Source organism: Cimex lectularius, unplaced genomic scaffold (genome assembly GCF_000648675.2).
Source record: "Cimex lectularius strain Harlan isolate CLEC.00 unplaced genomic scaffold, Clec_2.1 scaffold3, whole genome shotgun sequence".
Classification (NCBI taxonomy): domain Eukaryota; kingdom Metazoa; phylum Arthropoda; class Insecta; order Hemiptera; family Cimicidae; genus Cimex; species Cimex lectularius.
Window position 1 is genome coordinate 2,191,261 of NW_019392688.1, and position 15,919 is coordinate 2,207,179.

Consider the following 15,919-nt stretch of genomic DNA (forward strand, 5'->3'; position numbering starts at 1 on the left):
GTCACGATAGCTCAGGTGGTAGAATAGCGGCGTGTCTAGCCGAAGGTCGTGGGTTCGAATCCCGCTCGTGACATTGACTTTTTTATCTCAACTAAAAACATTAATTAATTGAAAGATATTAATTGGTCAAGCGGACCACGAAAACTAGTGAAACGGTTAACAGTACACTGTGCTGTGAAGAGCTAACCCGTTTAGACCTCAAATAAAGCACTGAACTAGCAAACAGAAAATAAACAAGAACCTAGGGGCGACGTTGCTTTAAGGCCCAAGCGATTATTAACTAATCCGATTTGGGAAATTTTATCACACCGGCCATACTCTCCGGACGTGCTACCTTGTGATAACTATTAATTTTGGTCATTGCAGATTTTTTAATTGCGAAAACTTGAAAGTTTTGAAAGTGTTCAATCCTGGACGCAAAAGATGGGAGTTTTTATGCGACAGGAATTAATCTGAAAGATAGCAAAAAGTAATTAAAAATTACAATTAATTAAGGTTTTTAGTTGAGATGAAAAAAAGTTAATGGCACGAGAGGGAGTCGAACCCACGACCTTCGGCTAGATACGCCGCTGCTCTACCACTTGAGCTATCGTGACCTCGATCCACTCGGACATCAACTCCCCATCTCAACCCCACCTTATGAGTTTTCCCTCCTTTTGCCATTTTTCAAATGTCGTTTTTTCATCTCAACTAAAAACCTTAATTAATTGTAATGTTTAGTTGGTCAAGCGGACCACGAAATTAGTGAATGTAATTAAAAATATTGAACAATAATTTCCGAATACTTCAAAACATGCCAGGTATAAAAAAAATATATATACTGAAAAAAGTCATTATTTTTGTCCAACCCAATTATAACGCGGTTAAGTGATAAGCAATGACAAAACATTAAATATGGCGATTAATTATATTAAATATGTGTGGTCATTAGTGACCATTAGTCGATGATTATTCAGAAATCGTAAGATGCGGTGTGGTGTGATGTAGGTTTCAGAAAAATATTTTCTTTATCGTGCCCACGTTTCGATGTTTATTGAGATCATCTTCAGGGCCTGGGATTTACAAACCTTGTTTAAATTTAACAAATACATGTAGGATGTGGCAAAAAGTGAATTTATACAATGCAAAAAATATATATTTTATATTCAATCAAAGTATTTCTACTCACTCAAAGTGTTTTTTTGTTCTGCGTAAGTGTGCCATTCTTGCGTGTCTTGTTGAGAGTGCCAGTGAGATATTGCTGTTTTATGTTTATAAAATTTTGTAAATGCAGCAATATCTAGATTGCTTGATTTTTCGCATTGTAAAAATTCACTTTTTTCCACATCGTACGTGTATTTGTTAAATTTAAGCAATGTTTGTAAATCCCAGGCCCTGAAGATGTTCTCAATAAAGATCGAAACGTTGGCACGATAAGGAAAATATTAAATATAATCAAAACTTTCGAATTTTATGGACCTTTTGAAGTGTAATTGCTACTCCTTTCTCTTCAGGAGTGAAAACAATTTAGGCAAAGCCGATATTTGCCCCGATTCCTTGTTTAATGGGCGTCTAGCTCCAACGGATAAAGTAATCGCCTCCACTTCCTTTTGACAAAATCTTCTCCAGGCAGGGGCATCCGTCATTTCGATATGATCGTTGTCGCGATGCTGTTCGGCCTGGCGGCAGCAGTGCCTCTGCAGCCCGACAACGGATACAAAAATGTGGACGAACACGGGCCTTCAGTCTCCGTCGATTCTCGCCATTTTCCGCAGGTTTGCTCGGACTTCGTCTTCAGCCCGGGCTGCATCAGGTTCTATGTGCGGCGTGTATTGCCGTTTTTGAAGATATGCCGAAAACTGCCCGGATCCGACGAGGAGCCCAAAGCGAAAAACTCGACGGAAGACGTCCCACAAGCCGAAACCATTGCTGACAATCTACGAGCCGTTACGGACTGCATTCACGCTCTACGCAAAGTCTTTGAGTTTAAACCTAATTCTTCCCCTGCGCAAAACCAGGATACAGGTAAAACAACCTTTCTAAAATCAAGAATATATTTTTACACAAGGAATTGCTTAAAAGGTTTCAGCATACGAGGTCTGAATACAGTCTTTTCTGTACAAAGAGACTTTATACTAATTATGAACAATCAATGAATCATCAACTCAGAAAAAAATGGTCTTGTTTGTTAAACTTGCGAGTTATTAATAGTTCCAAAGTATGATGAAGCAGGATCAGGAGCTTGGCAAAGGAACTGAGTATTTCAAATTGGCGTTACCGCAGAATTTGTAATACAAAATTCTAACATTGACGTAAATTAATTAATTTCATCAACTTCGATTTCTTCTCATTGAAATGTACATACATTTTGAGCTTTACCGATACGTGCAAAATGATTTTTTAAATTTGATGAATTATTAAAAAAAAAAACTTTGCTAAGTATTAGTATATTTATATATTATAGGGTAACTGTCGAGTTTCACGATGAAATTTCATGAGGTGTTTCTACTCACCACATGCAACAAAATACTTCCTATAAACTCCTGTTCAAATCTCAACGGTAAAGAAGTAATTTCAGGTTGTTTTTTTTTTCGACATAGTCCCACTAAATTGCTTATAATTTTCAGAATTAATGACTGTAGAAAAATCTGGTTTGTGCCTCCTGAAAGAACGTGAAATGTGCAATAAGAAAACTTATTTATTGCAGAATTGGTGGAAAATTCAGAAAAAACAATAATGTTGAAATTTGAAAATTTTGAAAATGTTTGATTGGTAAATCTTAATAACTAAAAATTCCTGGAGCTTTACAAATTCCCTCAAAAGTTTTCCATTCTATTAGCTTCCAGCGGTATACCCAACTGTTTGGATTGCCCTTCTGGAGGACCCAAAAATTTTGCGTTTTGTTGAAAATACTTGTGTCGATGTAGCGGGGCACGCGCCAACATTAAACAAAAAAAAATTCAAAATTTTAACATTATTCTTTTTTCTGAATTTTTCGTGCAGAACCTTTCCATCTATTCTACAATGTAAATAAGTTTTCTTCCAGCAAATTTAACGTTCGTTCTTTTAGGTGGCACACACTAGATTTTTTTACACTGAGTAATTCTGAAGTTTATGAGCAATTTAGTAGACCTAAGTCGAAAAATAAAAAACCCAAAAACTGAAATTACTTCTTTACGATTGAGATTTGAATTATAGGAAGTTTATTTTATTCCATATGGTGAGTAGAAACACCTCCTGAAATTTTCGACACATCGACAACCACCCTGTATATTCTCCCTCTTTACGAGCGATAAAATGCAAAGTGTGGTAATCTTAGTTTAAAAATATTTTTCCCCGATAGATATGTTAATAGAGGTACATTCACTTGTTATAATAGTTTTTTCTGTTCAAGTACTACGAGAGATTAAACCAATGGCAAACAAGTTAATATTAGGGAAAGTAATTTAAAATCCAAGCTACGAAATACACATGAAATTGAAATATTTGATCACTATCACACATAATTTATGGAACAAATAAATTGATTGTGACGAACTCAATTAATAACAGCGTTAGATTTTTGTGTTGGATACACAATTCGTTTGTAGGATCATTGTCGCGCCATCGATTTCGCGTTACCGGGATAAGGATAAAGGTTACGTTAGGTAATGCAGGCTTAGGGTATAATTTAAGGACTGGTTAGATAAGGCAATGGTTAGAGTTTTGGACACGAGTTAGGGTTAATGTCGAGTTAGGTTTGGTTAGGAATATTTAAGAAGGGTTAGGTTAGGTAGAGATATCGTTAAGATCATGTTAAGGTTGGTACCTCGGGTTAGGTTAGATTAAATTGGGTTAGGTAGGGTTATGGAAGATTAGGGTTGGGTTGGGTTAGGTTAGGGCAAAGGTTCGCGAGCAGTTAGGTTAGGTAGGGATATGGTTAACAACGAGTTTAGTTAGGTAGGAATAGGGTTAAGGACAAGTCTTAAGTACGGGTTATGTTTGGTTAGTTTAGATTAGATTAGGATTAGGGTTTGAGACTGGTAGGTTATATATAGTGATTTAATGGTCTTCCATGACACAACGCTACGGCGAAGCCCAAATTTTTAGAAGGTTTCTACACAAAATGGAAGAAAATATTTAAAGTATAATCAGGAAAAATCTACAATAATTCAAATTACATACAGGGTGTTCGGCTGCTCGTGTGACAAACTTTGCCCGTTGATTCTACAATTAAAATGGAACAAAAAAGTCCTAATTAACTATGGTCCGAATCTCAAAGGTTTCGGAGTTATTTCACTTTTTCTGATTTTTTAAGATTTCACGGCCTTTAATATTACTGAAAAGTACGTTAAATTTCCAATAAGATGTGTTCAATACTAAACTTGTAAACGGTGGTGAAATAAGTGTTTTAGTAGCGAGAACTTTGAAATTTTTTTTCAAAGTTGAAAATAATTACTATAGTGACTCTAAACTACTATTTCCAAACTTAGAGACTAGCAAATTTCAGAAAACATACTCCATTTAATATCCTTTTTAGTGGTTCATTTGCTTTTTTAATTACATGGTTGAAAGATGAAAAATTGATGGAGGAAAGGAAAAAAACCGTGGTTCAAACATTGATACGCTGAAAAGATTAATTAGGTGTTAATTTAAGTTTAAGTAAAGTTTAGTTGAGATTAGGACCATAGTTAATTAGGACTTTTTGGTTCTATTTTGATTGTAGAATCAACGGGCAAAGTTGGTAACACGAGTAGCCGAACACCCTGCATAAAGGAACATTATTCTTGTCTTTAAATTGCCTGCAGTAGTCAAATTTAGTAGTGTTGTAGTAAAGGATAGCTGTAACATAAACATTTTTATTAGTTATTTATTAATTAGTTTCGTTCTTATATGGATATTTCTTTTCTAAGAATAGTTACTGAAAATTATTATGCTATAGAAAAAATGTATACCTGTTAAAATTAAATATATTATTTAGAAGGGCGCAGTAAGAGAAGGCATCACCACATGATGCACATGGCATTCAGTATGGCATTCTCTTTGATGTCCCTCCTGGTCGGAAAGGCGATGAGCTTGTCTGTCATGGCACTTATGGCTGCATTGATGAACAAAAACGACCACGGTGGTGGTGGCCACCATCACAAAGATTCCGTCACTTACGACATCGTCCAACACCCTCAGGTCAATACCCAAGGTAATATAAAAAAAAGTTTTGTTTAATAAGTTTATTTTTATTTTCAGGTGCATTACGCCAATACGCACTCCCTTGAACACGTGTACGATGAAAGCAGCCATCATCCGGTTATGTACGAACAGCCCAGGATTATCAGAAGGATACACCAGAAATTTTTTTCCAAATAGATTTTTCTTCTTGAAGCTGTTTCCTTTCTAGGAAAATTGTTTTAGCAAATGCTTTTTTTATAAACTTAGGAAATGCTGATAGGAAGCACAACTTGATAAATCCACTTGCCTATCCAATCATTAAGAAAACAAGCAATTTGAGATTGCACCATTATCCCACTATTTAATAAACTCATGTATTTATTTTTATTTATTTATTTATGTTTGTAACTTATTTAAAATAAATACATTTAGAAAAACCTGCTAATAATATTTCTTGTGATGAAAAACATCGGTGACCAAAAGGTGTCATCAGACATTTCAGGAATAAAGTCGAGTCAGAGGTAAAGTTGGGTCACTCTCTGGATATCGATATTAATTATCTAGCTGAATTAAAATTAATAAAGCTGTAATATACCCAATTAAATAAATAATAACTAATTCGAATTGTATTTTTGAAAAAAAAAAAAAAAAAAACTTTTTCTGTTTTATTCACTAGTTTTAGTGGTCCGCTTGACCAATTAATATCTTTCACTTAATTACGGTTTTTGGTTGAGATAAAAAAGACAGTGTCACGAGCGGGATTCGAACCCACGATCTTCGGCTAGATACGCTGCCGCTCTACCACTTGAGCTATCGTGATCTCGATCCACTCGGACACTAACTTCCCATCTCAACCAAATTCAAAAAAGGTGGGGTTGAGATGGGAAGTTAGAGTCCGAGTGGATCGAGGTCACGATATCTCAAGTGGTAAAGCTGCGGCTATCTAGCCGAAGATCGTGGGTTCGAATCCCGCTCGTGACACTGAATTTTTTTATCTCAACTAAAAACCTTAATTAATTTTTCTGTTTTTCTGACTGAAATTCAGTCGAAACACAATTTAAAACAGCTTACTATGTCTATAAATTATTGTTCTTGTTTTCAAAGGACAATACTTTCAATTTGAAATTTGTGATCCTCGGTTATCAGGAACAATCGTTCACATCTATTCACATTTCACTTTATTGCAATAAACTTACTTTTAATGCATAATATGCAGTTTTTTATAATGTATTTGTACATTCAATTTATAATTTGTGTATTTTTTTATGAAACTACAAAAAAAAAAAATTTAAAAAAATCGTAAACGCTCTCTAATCTATTTGGCACATTTTGTTTTTAACTTATGAACTAAAGGGACCATTTTGATGATAGTCTTAAGTTAACTTATTTTAACTTTTTTCAAGCTTTTTTTGGTTAAGTTTCCTTTTAAAAGAAAAAAATTAAATATAAATAAAAAGGTGGTACAAAAACTATAACAATTAATAAATTTCTTTCGACCTTTTTGGCAAATCTATCGATCAATGGAGTTGAAAGGCTTCAAAGGCAATTCGATTGTATCAAAATTTAAAAAAAATCTTTGATGAAAAACAGACAGAAAAAAATTTTGTATCACAGAATCTGCCAATTTTCTTGAACGTAGTTTTGGTCGTAGGGCTGTTGGTAAAAGACGGTTTGCTGTTGGTAATAGGGCTGAGGTACCTCCCAGGACTGCGGCCTCGGCAGGATCGAGTTGTTCTCCTCGGTCTGCATCCTTTTCGACTTGTACCTCCTGTTCTGAAACCAAATCTTCACCTGGGTCGATGTCAGTTTGATTTCCGCGGCCATGTGCTCCCTCTCGGGGGCGGACAGGTATTTTTGCTGCATGAAACGCTGCTCCAGCTGGTGCACCTGGGCCTGCGGAAGAAACAGCCGACAGTCAACTTTGTCAATTGTAAACGGGTTGATTATAATATGCAGTAAAATTCAATTTTTGATAAAAGAAGGCTGGCGAACTAGAGTATGGTAATTAGTATAAAATTACGCAAAAATATAGATAATTTTGTGAAGTACATACATTCATCGAGTCCTTGTTTTGTTGCGCAACTGTTATCGCATCGTGTGATGCGTAAGTATGGAGCCGCATTTAGTCATAAAATAATATTACAATAATAAAGCATAACTTTCGTTACAAAAATATTGCCTATACACAAGTTTTAACTTAATTGAAAATATTTACTATACGATTTTATAATTACGATATTTGACAACCAAATACCGGAAATAAAATTATACGTTTTCAGGCTCCTGACTGGCAATCGTTCCAAATTAATCAAAGCAAAACAATAAATCTGTTAATAAACGTTCATAATAAAAAAATTTCTTCTCGACGGACTCAAGGAAAGGAAAGGGATCTCTGTCTGTCTCTGTTTCTATCTCTCTCTTTATCTCTCTCTCTCTCTCTCTCTGTCTCTGTCTCTCTGTCTCTCTCTCTCTTTTACTCACTCTCTTTCTCTGGACCTCTTTCTCATTCTTTCTCATTCAATCTTTCTTCCACTGCATTTGTTGTTGTCTGTTTCCTTCAAAATAAATAAAGAGTAAAAGAGGAATGGTATTCTTCTACTTTTTATCTATGTTTCTCTGGACTTAATCAATCTCTTGTTTCTTATTCTATCTCTCTTTCGCCCTCGGATAGTTGTAAATTAAGCCTTTCTGTATGACAAAAATTACTTTACTTGAACTCTAGTATAATTTATTATGTGCCATATGTGTAATATTTTAAGGATTTTTATATATGTTTTGTACCCTAAAGTATTACATATATGATTTTTACCACCCACACATTACACCTATGGCACACAAGAAATTATGTGCAATATTTTAGGTCACAAACCGTCTATGTGTGTGTATGTATGTATGTGTGTGTGTGTGTGTGTGTGTGTGTATGTGTGCGTGTGTGTGTGTATGAGTTTTTTCTCTCTCTCTTACTCTCTTATTCTTTTTTCCCTTTCTCTCCTCTCTCCTCTTTCTCATTCATCCTCATTCAATCTCTCTTCCACTGCATTTGTTGTCTGTGTTTCTTTCAAAATCTACCTCGCCTCTTCTACTTTTTATTTATCTCTTTATGTATTTAATCAATCTCTTCTTTCTCAGTCTATCTCTCTTTCTCTCTCGGATAGTTGAACATTAAGCCTTCATGTATGACAAAAATTACTTTATTTAAACCGAATTATAATTTATTATGTGCCATATGTATAATATTTTAGGGATTTTTATATATTTTTTGTACCCTAAAGTATTACATATATGAATTTTACCACCTACACATTACACCTATCGCACACAAGAAATTATATGTTATATTTTAGGACATAAACATTTTATTAACCGTCTACGTGAACGTGTGTGCGTGCATGCGTTCTCCCTCCTTCACTCTCTCTCTCTCTCTCTCTCTCTCTCTCTCTTTCACTCTCTCTTTTTATCTCTTTCTCTCCTCTCTCCTCTTTCTCTTTCATCCTCATTCAATCTCTCATCCACTGCATTTGTTGTTGTCTGTGTTTCTTTCAAAATCTACCTCTCCTCTTCTACTCTTTTTCTATCTATCTATGTACTTAATCAATCTCTTTTTTCTTCTTCTATATCTCTTTCTCTCTAAGGTAGGTGGACATTAAGCCATCCTGTATGACAAAAATTACTTTACTTGAACCTTATTATACTTTATTATGTGTAATATGTATATTATTTTAGGGATTTTTTATTTATTTTTATGTACCCTAAAATATTGCACATAAGATTTTTATAACATACATTACACCTGTGGCATTCAAAAAATTATAATAGGTTCCAACTATTATAATTTCTTTTGTGCCATATGTGTAACATTTTAGGACACAAACATTTTATTTACCGTCTACGTGTGTGTGCTCTCTCTCACTCTCTCTCTCTCCCCCTCCCTCCCTTCCTCCCCCTCCACCTCTCTCTCTGTCTGTCTGTCTGTCTCTCTCTCTCACACTCTCTCTCTCTCTCTCACTCTCACTCTCTCTCTTTCTCTCTCTCTCTCTCTCTCTCTCTCTCTCTCTCTCTCCATCTCTCTCTAAACTGAAAAAAGACTTTCAAAAGATTTTATTTGATTCCTTTCCCGTTAGATATCTGTAAAATTTTGATACATAACAACCAAAGTTCGGAGGTAAAATTAAAAAAAAAAATGTTAAGCACCTAGCTGAACAAACTTTTAGGCTTTGTAGAATATGCGATTTCTTCCAATTATTTATATTTGGGAGTTCGAACAAGTAAGCAAAAACCAATAGAATATTTGAAATACAACAAAAATGCCTAACGTTTATGATAAGAGTTTGGTTATTTATCCTTTTAAACTACTTAGCTCCTGGTTAATATTCTTAGGACAGAACTATTGAGGGTCTGACGGGAAAAAAATAATCAAAATCAAACGATATTTTCTGGTCTTTCCCGGTTTTTATTCAATAACTTTTGATCAATTATTTAAACCAAAATCCGGGGGTAAAATAATAAATATATTTCAGGCACCTGACTGAACAAAATCCTCGGCTTTCGTTTGTACCTCTGTTTCAGTTTGTTGGGTTCCCTTTTTTTCTCACAGTCCCTCGGCAAATCTGAAACAACACACGGCTGACGTTAGTTTACTTTTATAACTGTTAGCAAATGAAGAAATTTATCGCCTTTGGGAAAAATAATTTGGATTTTAGTAACCGCTAGTATATAACTGTCCGTAAATTATATGAATGTGACACAAAATTCTTTATTTTACTGTAAACATTTTATGTTTTCCTTTGTCAAACATTAAAACGGAACTACGCGCATAATGCATTAATTTGTCTGTTGATTCACTGTAAACTACCTATTTGAATTGTGATTCCGTTGTTTGAAGAAATTTATTGAGTCTATAAAATATATATTTATATTGTACATTCAAAAACAAAATAACCGGACACATATATTTTGTTTTTTATTTCAAACTATATGTATTGTTATCGTTATATTTATTACAGCCTACTTATTTAGATATGAACCAATTAGACAGGATTAGAAATTCATGAGTTTTAATAAAAAATATTTAATTTTGATGGTTTGAAAAAAAATTCACCAAAACACCGGGAAATCATTTAGTGACAGATTAAAATTTGCCTAACAATTTATTACCTGGTCTTGCTTTTAGTAATTCATTAATAATAGAAGATAAATAACCAAAATAAAATTACGATTAATTTGTAATCGTTTTTATTTTTTCTGTTTAAACCAAAATTGTAAAACGCAGAATAATTGAATTTGGGTTTGCATCGTCACAAATGAAATTACACGTATATTTCATTGGACCTTAAAAAATGCTCTACAAAAATTTGATTATCAAAGTATTTTCTTTTTTTAATTAACTTGCGGATTTGAAAATGAAGTTATTTTTAATGATAATGATGTTTATTCTAAAATTTTGAGACTGCTTGAAAAAGGCAAATTTAATGACAATAAATTTTCAACTGAAATTTGTATCCAATTTATTTTCATTGAAGCTAAATACTAGATAAATAACCAAAATGATGTAAAGAGAAGTTAATTTACTTTTGACTAGTGAGAATACAATAACGCTGATATTTTCTAGCACCATTAAAAAATTCTCATAATAAACCTAATTGGAGAGAACCCAAAGATGGAGTAATGATATGTGAAGGAATTTCAGACTTGAAAATTGATATTTTACCTATTTATAATGTTCCAGGCTACAAATTAAATTAATAAAACAAATAGACAAAGAATAACTAGTAACAACAGTAGCAAAGTAATCGAATTTTGGTATTTACGGTCACAAATGAAAAAAAATATTTTGTATATAATATAATAATATTGAAAGTATAAATAATATTGTTGTATAAATGATAATAATCATAAAACTTGATTACCGATACATAATACCGATAAACTTGATTGTCAAAGGTAAAGCTTGTTTTAAGAAGAACTTGCTGGGTTGACAATTGAGCTTGTTCGTGTGGTTTCTATAAAACATTGCTATTTCTTGTATTCATTAACTTTCTAAACATTGGATAGTAGATATTATTGGAAGATCTTCCTATGTTTGAATTTTATAGCTGTTTGTGTTCATCCATTACACAATTTAACGTAGACTTTACAAATGAGTAAAATTTTGATGAAAAATGCATAGGTAACGGATAAAATACTTATTTATGTGACAGGTTTTTGCTGAAATTTTTTTCCCCGAAGGGTGAGAAAACTCATTTTCGCGACATTGCAATCCGTTTGCAGACTAAAATCACCCAATGGCTTTACATCTCTCTCAGTGAACCCTCTGTACAATATTTTTATAGCTGTTTTTTTAGCAAATACTGAACCTCACATAATGTTTTGAATGTTTTCGGCCGAAGGAATTATTTTATGCTTATAATATTAAAACACTTTCTTTGAAAAAAGAAGCGTTCTAATTTGAGTGATATTTATTATTGTAAAAATGAATTTTAAAATAAGTTCTAATCAAAAAAATAAATACACTGCCCATAAAAAGTATCGACCACCTGGTTTTTGCAGAAAAAATGGCCAAATTTGGAAATGCATATTTTCTGTGCCTTGTAAGTCACAGACTTGCGGCTAAGTATAATTTTTTAGAAAATTAGTAAATCGGGGGAGAGAGTGATCGGTTTGTTGCATGAGCGCGTAAAAATCACGTTTTACCCCAAAAATCTCGAATAACTCGAAAACGGTCGTGAAATCGGGACGTGGGACGGAAATGTGGAAGGTGACCAATTGAAAGTTTATTAAAATTTCCCATCGATTGCTATAGAGCGCCCTCCTAAGACGACTTTGTAGCTCCACAGCTCAATTTGAAGTTTTCGTAAAAAGTGCAAAAATTAACATGTTTTTCGAATGTTTGAATTTACTGATGAATGACTGAGGCTAGTAAAATATTTTAAAAAGCCAACGTGGTCAGCGTAAAATGATCAACAAAATGAGACCTAGCGCATGTCTGTGACATAAAAGGCTGAGAAAATTGGACTTTTTCTGCAAAAATCAGGTGGTCGATTTACAGTGTACAATAATGTAACTTTGAAGTATTTGATGATGTGGAATTTAGTCAAATAGCTTTTTGTATTTGTTTATGCGGAAAAAATAAAACAAATACAAAACAAACTGAATTGTTATATTTTAAGTTTGATATGTTAATAAATAAGAAATTATTTTGTACGTAAGAATAATAATATTAATAATAATAAGAAGAAGAAGTTTCAATATTTAGTATCTCAACCCTTGATCACTTTTATACATTGATTTTTTTATATGTTTTATGTGCTTGTATTTTACTGTTTATCCACGCTTGCTTTTTCATTTAGTAAAAAATGTGAACCTAAATCGTGTAGGTTTTTATTTTTAAATTTAATTTAAACGATCAAACTTTATATAAACTTCTGTCTAGACTGTAAAGAAATTTACTACAAAATTATCAGATGCAATGTAATATTGTCGGTGTAATTAACTAAAATGAACGATTTTTCTTCTAAATTGGTTGAATTTATCGAGGGAAATAGTTTTATATTTTTTTACCCATACATGTCATAATAACTTTGTTTTTTTTTATGTAAATATGTTCTACAAGTGTAGGTGTGATTTATAGGCAATTAATAAATAAAATGATATTATATATGTTAGAAAAGTCATATTGTCATTTAATATGATCTGGAACCACAATCAATTTTAAGCGTTGGATCCGGTTCATATAAGATTCAACTAAACTTAGCAAATGGTGCAAGTGTTATTTCCTAGGTATCGGACATTTCTATCCTGCAAAATGTGTTAAGTGGTGACATAATGTTATGATGTATGAAGAATATATCTTGGCCACAAACAAGCTTAATTTCGCAGTAACCTCTACTTTGATAACCAGAAGAGTAACGAAGACAAGTGTTTGCCCACCTGGTAAAAGCGTTTTACGGTGAGTTGATATGGATTCAAATAACATTTCTTACAATTTTGTACAAAAAAACTAATTAGATGAAAGCACGCAGGTTTAAGATTTATATGAATGCTTTTTTAAATGATAGATTCGACATCTTGATTATAAAAGCATTCAGAGGTCTTGTTTTGACGTTAAGCATTACTTTTGATGAAACTCTTACTTGTGTTGTGTTTGACGGATTCTTTGCAAGGTACGCTTAGGTTGCTGAGTTGTTGGACGTGATGGGACGTCATGCCGTTGAGACCGGGCTGGAAGTTGTGCTGCAGACGCAGTTCCAATCCATCGGCCTCCAGGTCGATCTGGGGCACATACTCCTCGATGCCGATATCCTCGAGCCCGAACGGTTCCTCCGACGTCGGAAGATTCAGGATGTCTTTGACGGAAAACGGCGTGTTCAAGGGCGGCTGGGAGTAGTCGTAGTACTGAGAGAGCATAATAGTCATGGGATCGCCAGGCAACGTTTCGGCCGTCTGCGGCGTCCGCTGATGAAAAGCCATCCCTCCGCCCCCACCACGTACATCCAAGGCGCCCTTCTGCCCACAGACTCCGGCCCCAATTTAAAAACACTTCCATGTACCTTTCAGAAAATTCACATAACACTGATTTTTTTTTCTACCCATAACCATTCATCTTCCCTCGTAGAAGAAAAAACTCCCCACCCATTATAAAACATGTGTACCTATCAAAGAACTATCTAGGAAGTCCAACAAGAGGCGGTTTTTTCAAATTTCAATATTTCTAGATGGTTTAAGAAATGACTTTTGCCAAATTCATTCGTTACAGATGACAACGATTTTATCAAATTCACTGTAAAGCTTTGAACTTGACTTACAAGTCCCCGGCACAATAAAATAAATATAGTAATTGAAAAATGCCTGTATTGAATGAAATAAAAGCCAATGTTTATGGCAAAATTAAGATTATTACTGAAAATTTAATGAGTAATTTCATTGTCGATAATCCAATTCCACTATAGAATTTTCTCCACAAACAAGTTGTAGATAAGTGAAATTGATTAACCGTTAATTTTGCTGAAATTGTTATCCTCCAGCTTTATTTTACTGTAATGTAATAAGTTTAAGAAATAGAAAACGTCTTGTATCGATTGATAATTGTATTTTGATACACATTACATTTTGATTGTATGATCTGGGAGGGTATTAGAAACAAGACACTTAATTTCTTCGTCTTTCGGAAATATATCTTTTTTATTAGGACTATAAAATCATAATTACTATTTAAAATGTGGAATATGAACATATATTTACAATTATTTCAATTAACTATTCTTTTAACGTAAGTTCTTGGTTGAGATGAAAAATTTAGTGTTTTAAATTTAAAATTTATTTAAATTTAAATTTAGTGTGTGTCGACTGGGTTCGAATCCTGCTCATGATACTAAATTGTTCATCTCAACCAAGACCTTACATTAAAAGAATAATTAATTGAAATAATTAATATGGTCAATGTTGAAACATTTATTCAACTACAGGGTAATTAAAAATTAAAATTAAATAGAAGACGGTCAAACTTGGCATAGTACATTCTTACTATTTTATTTACAAAGGGGAGACTAAGAAACTTTTTGGTGAGACTAGGTCGATTATGATCAAAATAAGTCTTTTTAAATGGAGAAAGATTCAAAAATCAAGTTCAAAAAACCGTACACTCGTATTTCGTTGTTTATTTCAAACTATATGTATTTTTATCATTATATTAACTACAGCAAACTTATTGTAATGTAAAACAAATTTTTAACGAGGGTATTTCAATCACGAGGTTATATGAACCCTCGGGGTAGCGGTTAGGAAAAAAAAAGTATGTCGGCCAGTAGCCGCAGATTCGAACCCGGGACCTTTACCTTACAGTGATGAACGTCGTGTCAACGCCTAAACCGATGCGGCCACCGACGCCCCGTAAAACAAATTAAACCCGATTAGAAATTCATGAGTTTTTATACAAAATATTTACTTATGACGGTTTGAAAGTAAATTGTCCAAAACACCCGAAAATCATTTATTGATGGATTAAAATTAACCTATTGATCACCGAGCTTTGCTCTTATAAACGCGTATTACCGCCTCTGGCCTGGAGGAGGACCTTAATACCTCCCAGGCATCGGGTAACTAAGCGATCGGATTTCGTCCTCTAATCGAATCCCATTCTTCAGCAAGCTGTTCAATATTTTTGGAGGGGTCGATCTTACCCGTCTCTTTATCATGTCCCATAAGTTCTAATCATGCCATGAGAACGTACTGGCCGATTCATTGTCGTCACATCTTTCAACTCGAGCTACATGCGGACGAGCATTATGATGAATTAACAAATTTGTCCTCAATAAATGAGGCCACTGCTTCCAGAAGAACTTCCTCAATGCCCCTTGATGCTGACAAAAATCCCTTCTGTATGATGGTTCGGTACGAGCATGGACGTTGATTCCACCCCACCGTAACAGACTGTCTTCGAAAAAGCTGTGACTCGACGCATGGCACATGAAGCAAAGCTTTCTACACACACGGTGACGGTCATCTGATTGCCACAAAGTACAAACCAAACCGGCACTCATCTGTAGTCACCCCCCCCCCTTTTTCAAGTGTCCAAGCGAGATGCTGATTTTCGAAATTGCCTTTCTACCATGTCTCTCCGGTAGAGCCGTGGTGGATAATATACTGTGCCAATTGAGAGCTGTTGTATCCCCCGTTCTGTGCTTATAGCACACCGGTGAGTCCTATTTCATCAAGAAACTTGATCAGCAGGCACGGTTTCTGCGGTTGCATTTCTCCAACGGTTACATTGTACATCCACGCTTCCTCCTGCGGGGGGTAG

The 15,919-nt window shown here is 34.1% G+C and overlaps 2 protein-coding genes and 1 non-coding gene across 3 annotated transcripts; 2 read left to right on the forward strand and 1 right to left on the reverse strand.

The window, feature by feature from the left end:
- On the forward strand, positions 1 to 73 carry Trnad-guc. The gene has a single exon. It is a non-coding gene; the product is annotated as a tRNA-Asp (tRNA).
- Positions 74 to 1,631: 1,558 nt separating this feature from the next.
- Positions 1,632 to 5,473, forward strand: LOC112126541. The gene is made up of 3 exons (XM_024225830.1): positions 1,632 to 2,004; positions 4,940 to 5,142; positions 5,203 to 5,473. Exons 1-3 carry the CDS (start codon positions 1,632 to 1,634, stop codon positions 5,320 to 5,322), a joined length of 696 nt encoding a protein of 231 aa, XP_024081598.1. The 3' UTR covers positions 5,323 to 5,473.
- An 816-nt stretch (positions 5,474 to 6,289) lies between these two features.
- On the reverse strand, positions 6,290 to 13,630 carry LOC106662108 (homeobox protein Nkx-2.5-like). Its single transcript, XM_014385917.2, has 3 exons — positions 13,254 to 13,630; positions 9,646 to 9,731; positions 6,290 to 7,017 (listed from the first exon to the last, which is right to left on the reverse strand). The coding sequence occupies exons 1-3, from the start codon at positions 13,588 to 13,590 to the stop codon at positions 6,733 to 6,735; spliced, it is 708 nt and encodes a 235-aa protein (XP_014241403.2). The 5' UTR covers positions 13,591 to 13,630; the 3' UTR covers positions 6,290 to 6,732.
- Positions 13,631 to 15,919: the final 2,289 nt, after the last annotated feature.

What these genes read in the sequence shown, in the direction of transcription:
- LOC112126541 (XM_024225830.1), top strand. Translation starts at nt 1,632, where the DNA reads ATGATCGTTGTCGCGATGCTGTTCGGCCTGGCGGCAGCAGTGCCTCTG. An exon ending in TGCGCAAAACCAGGATACAG is followed by an intron (nt 2,005 to 4,939) that starts GTAAAACAACCT and finishes TATATTATTTAG; the next exon opens with AAGGGCGCAGTAAGAGAAGG. An exon ending in ACATCGTCCAACACCCTCAG is followed by an intron (nt 5,143 to 5,202) that starts GTCAATACCCAA and finishes TTTTATTTTCAG; the next exon opens with GTGCATTACGCCAATACGCA.
- LOC106662108 (XM_014385917.2), bottom strand. Translation starts at nt 13,590, where the DNA reads ATGGCTTTTCATCAGCGGACGCCGCAGACGGCCGAAACGTTGCCTGGC. An exon ending in ATCCGTCAAACACAACACAA is followed by an intron (nt 9,732 to 13,253) that starts GTAAGAGTTTCA and finishes GTGTTGTTTCAG; the next exon opens with ATTTGCCGAGGGACTGTGAG. An exon ending in CGAGGATTTTGTTCAGTCAG is followed by an intron (nt 7,018 to 9,645) that starts GTGCCTGAAATA and finishes TTTCTTCCGCAG; the next exon opens with GCCCAGGTGCACCAGCTGGA.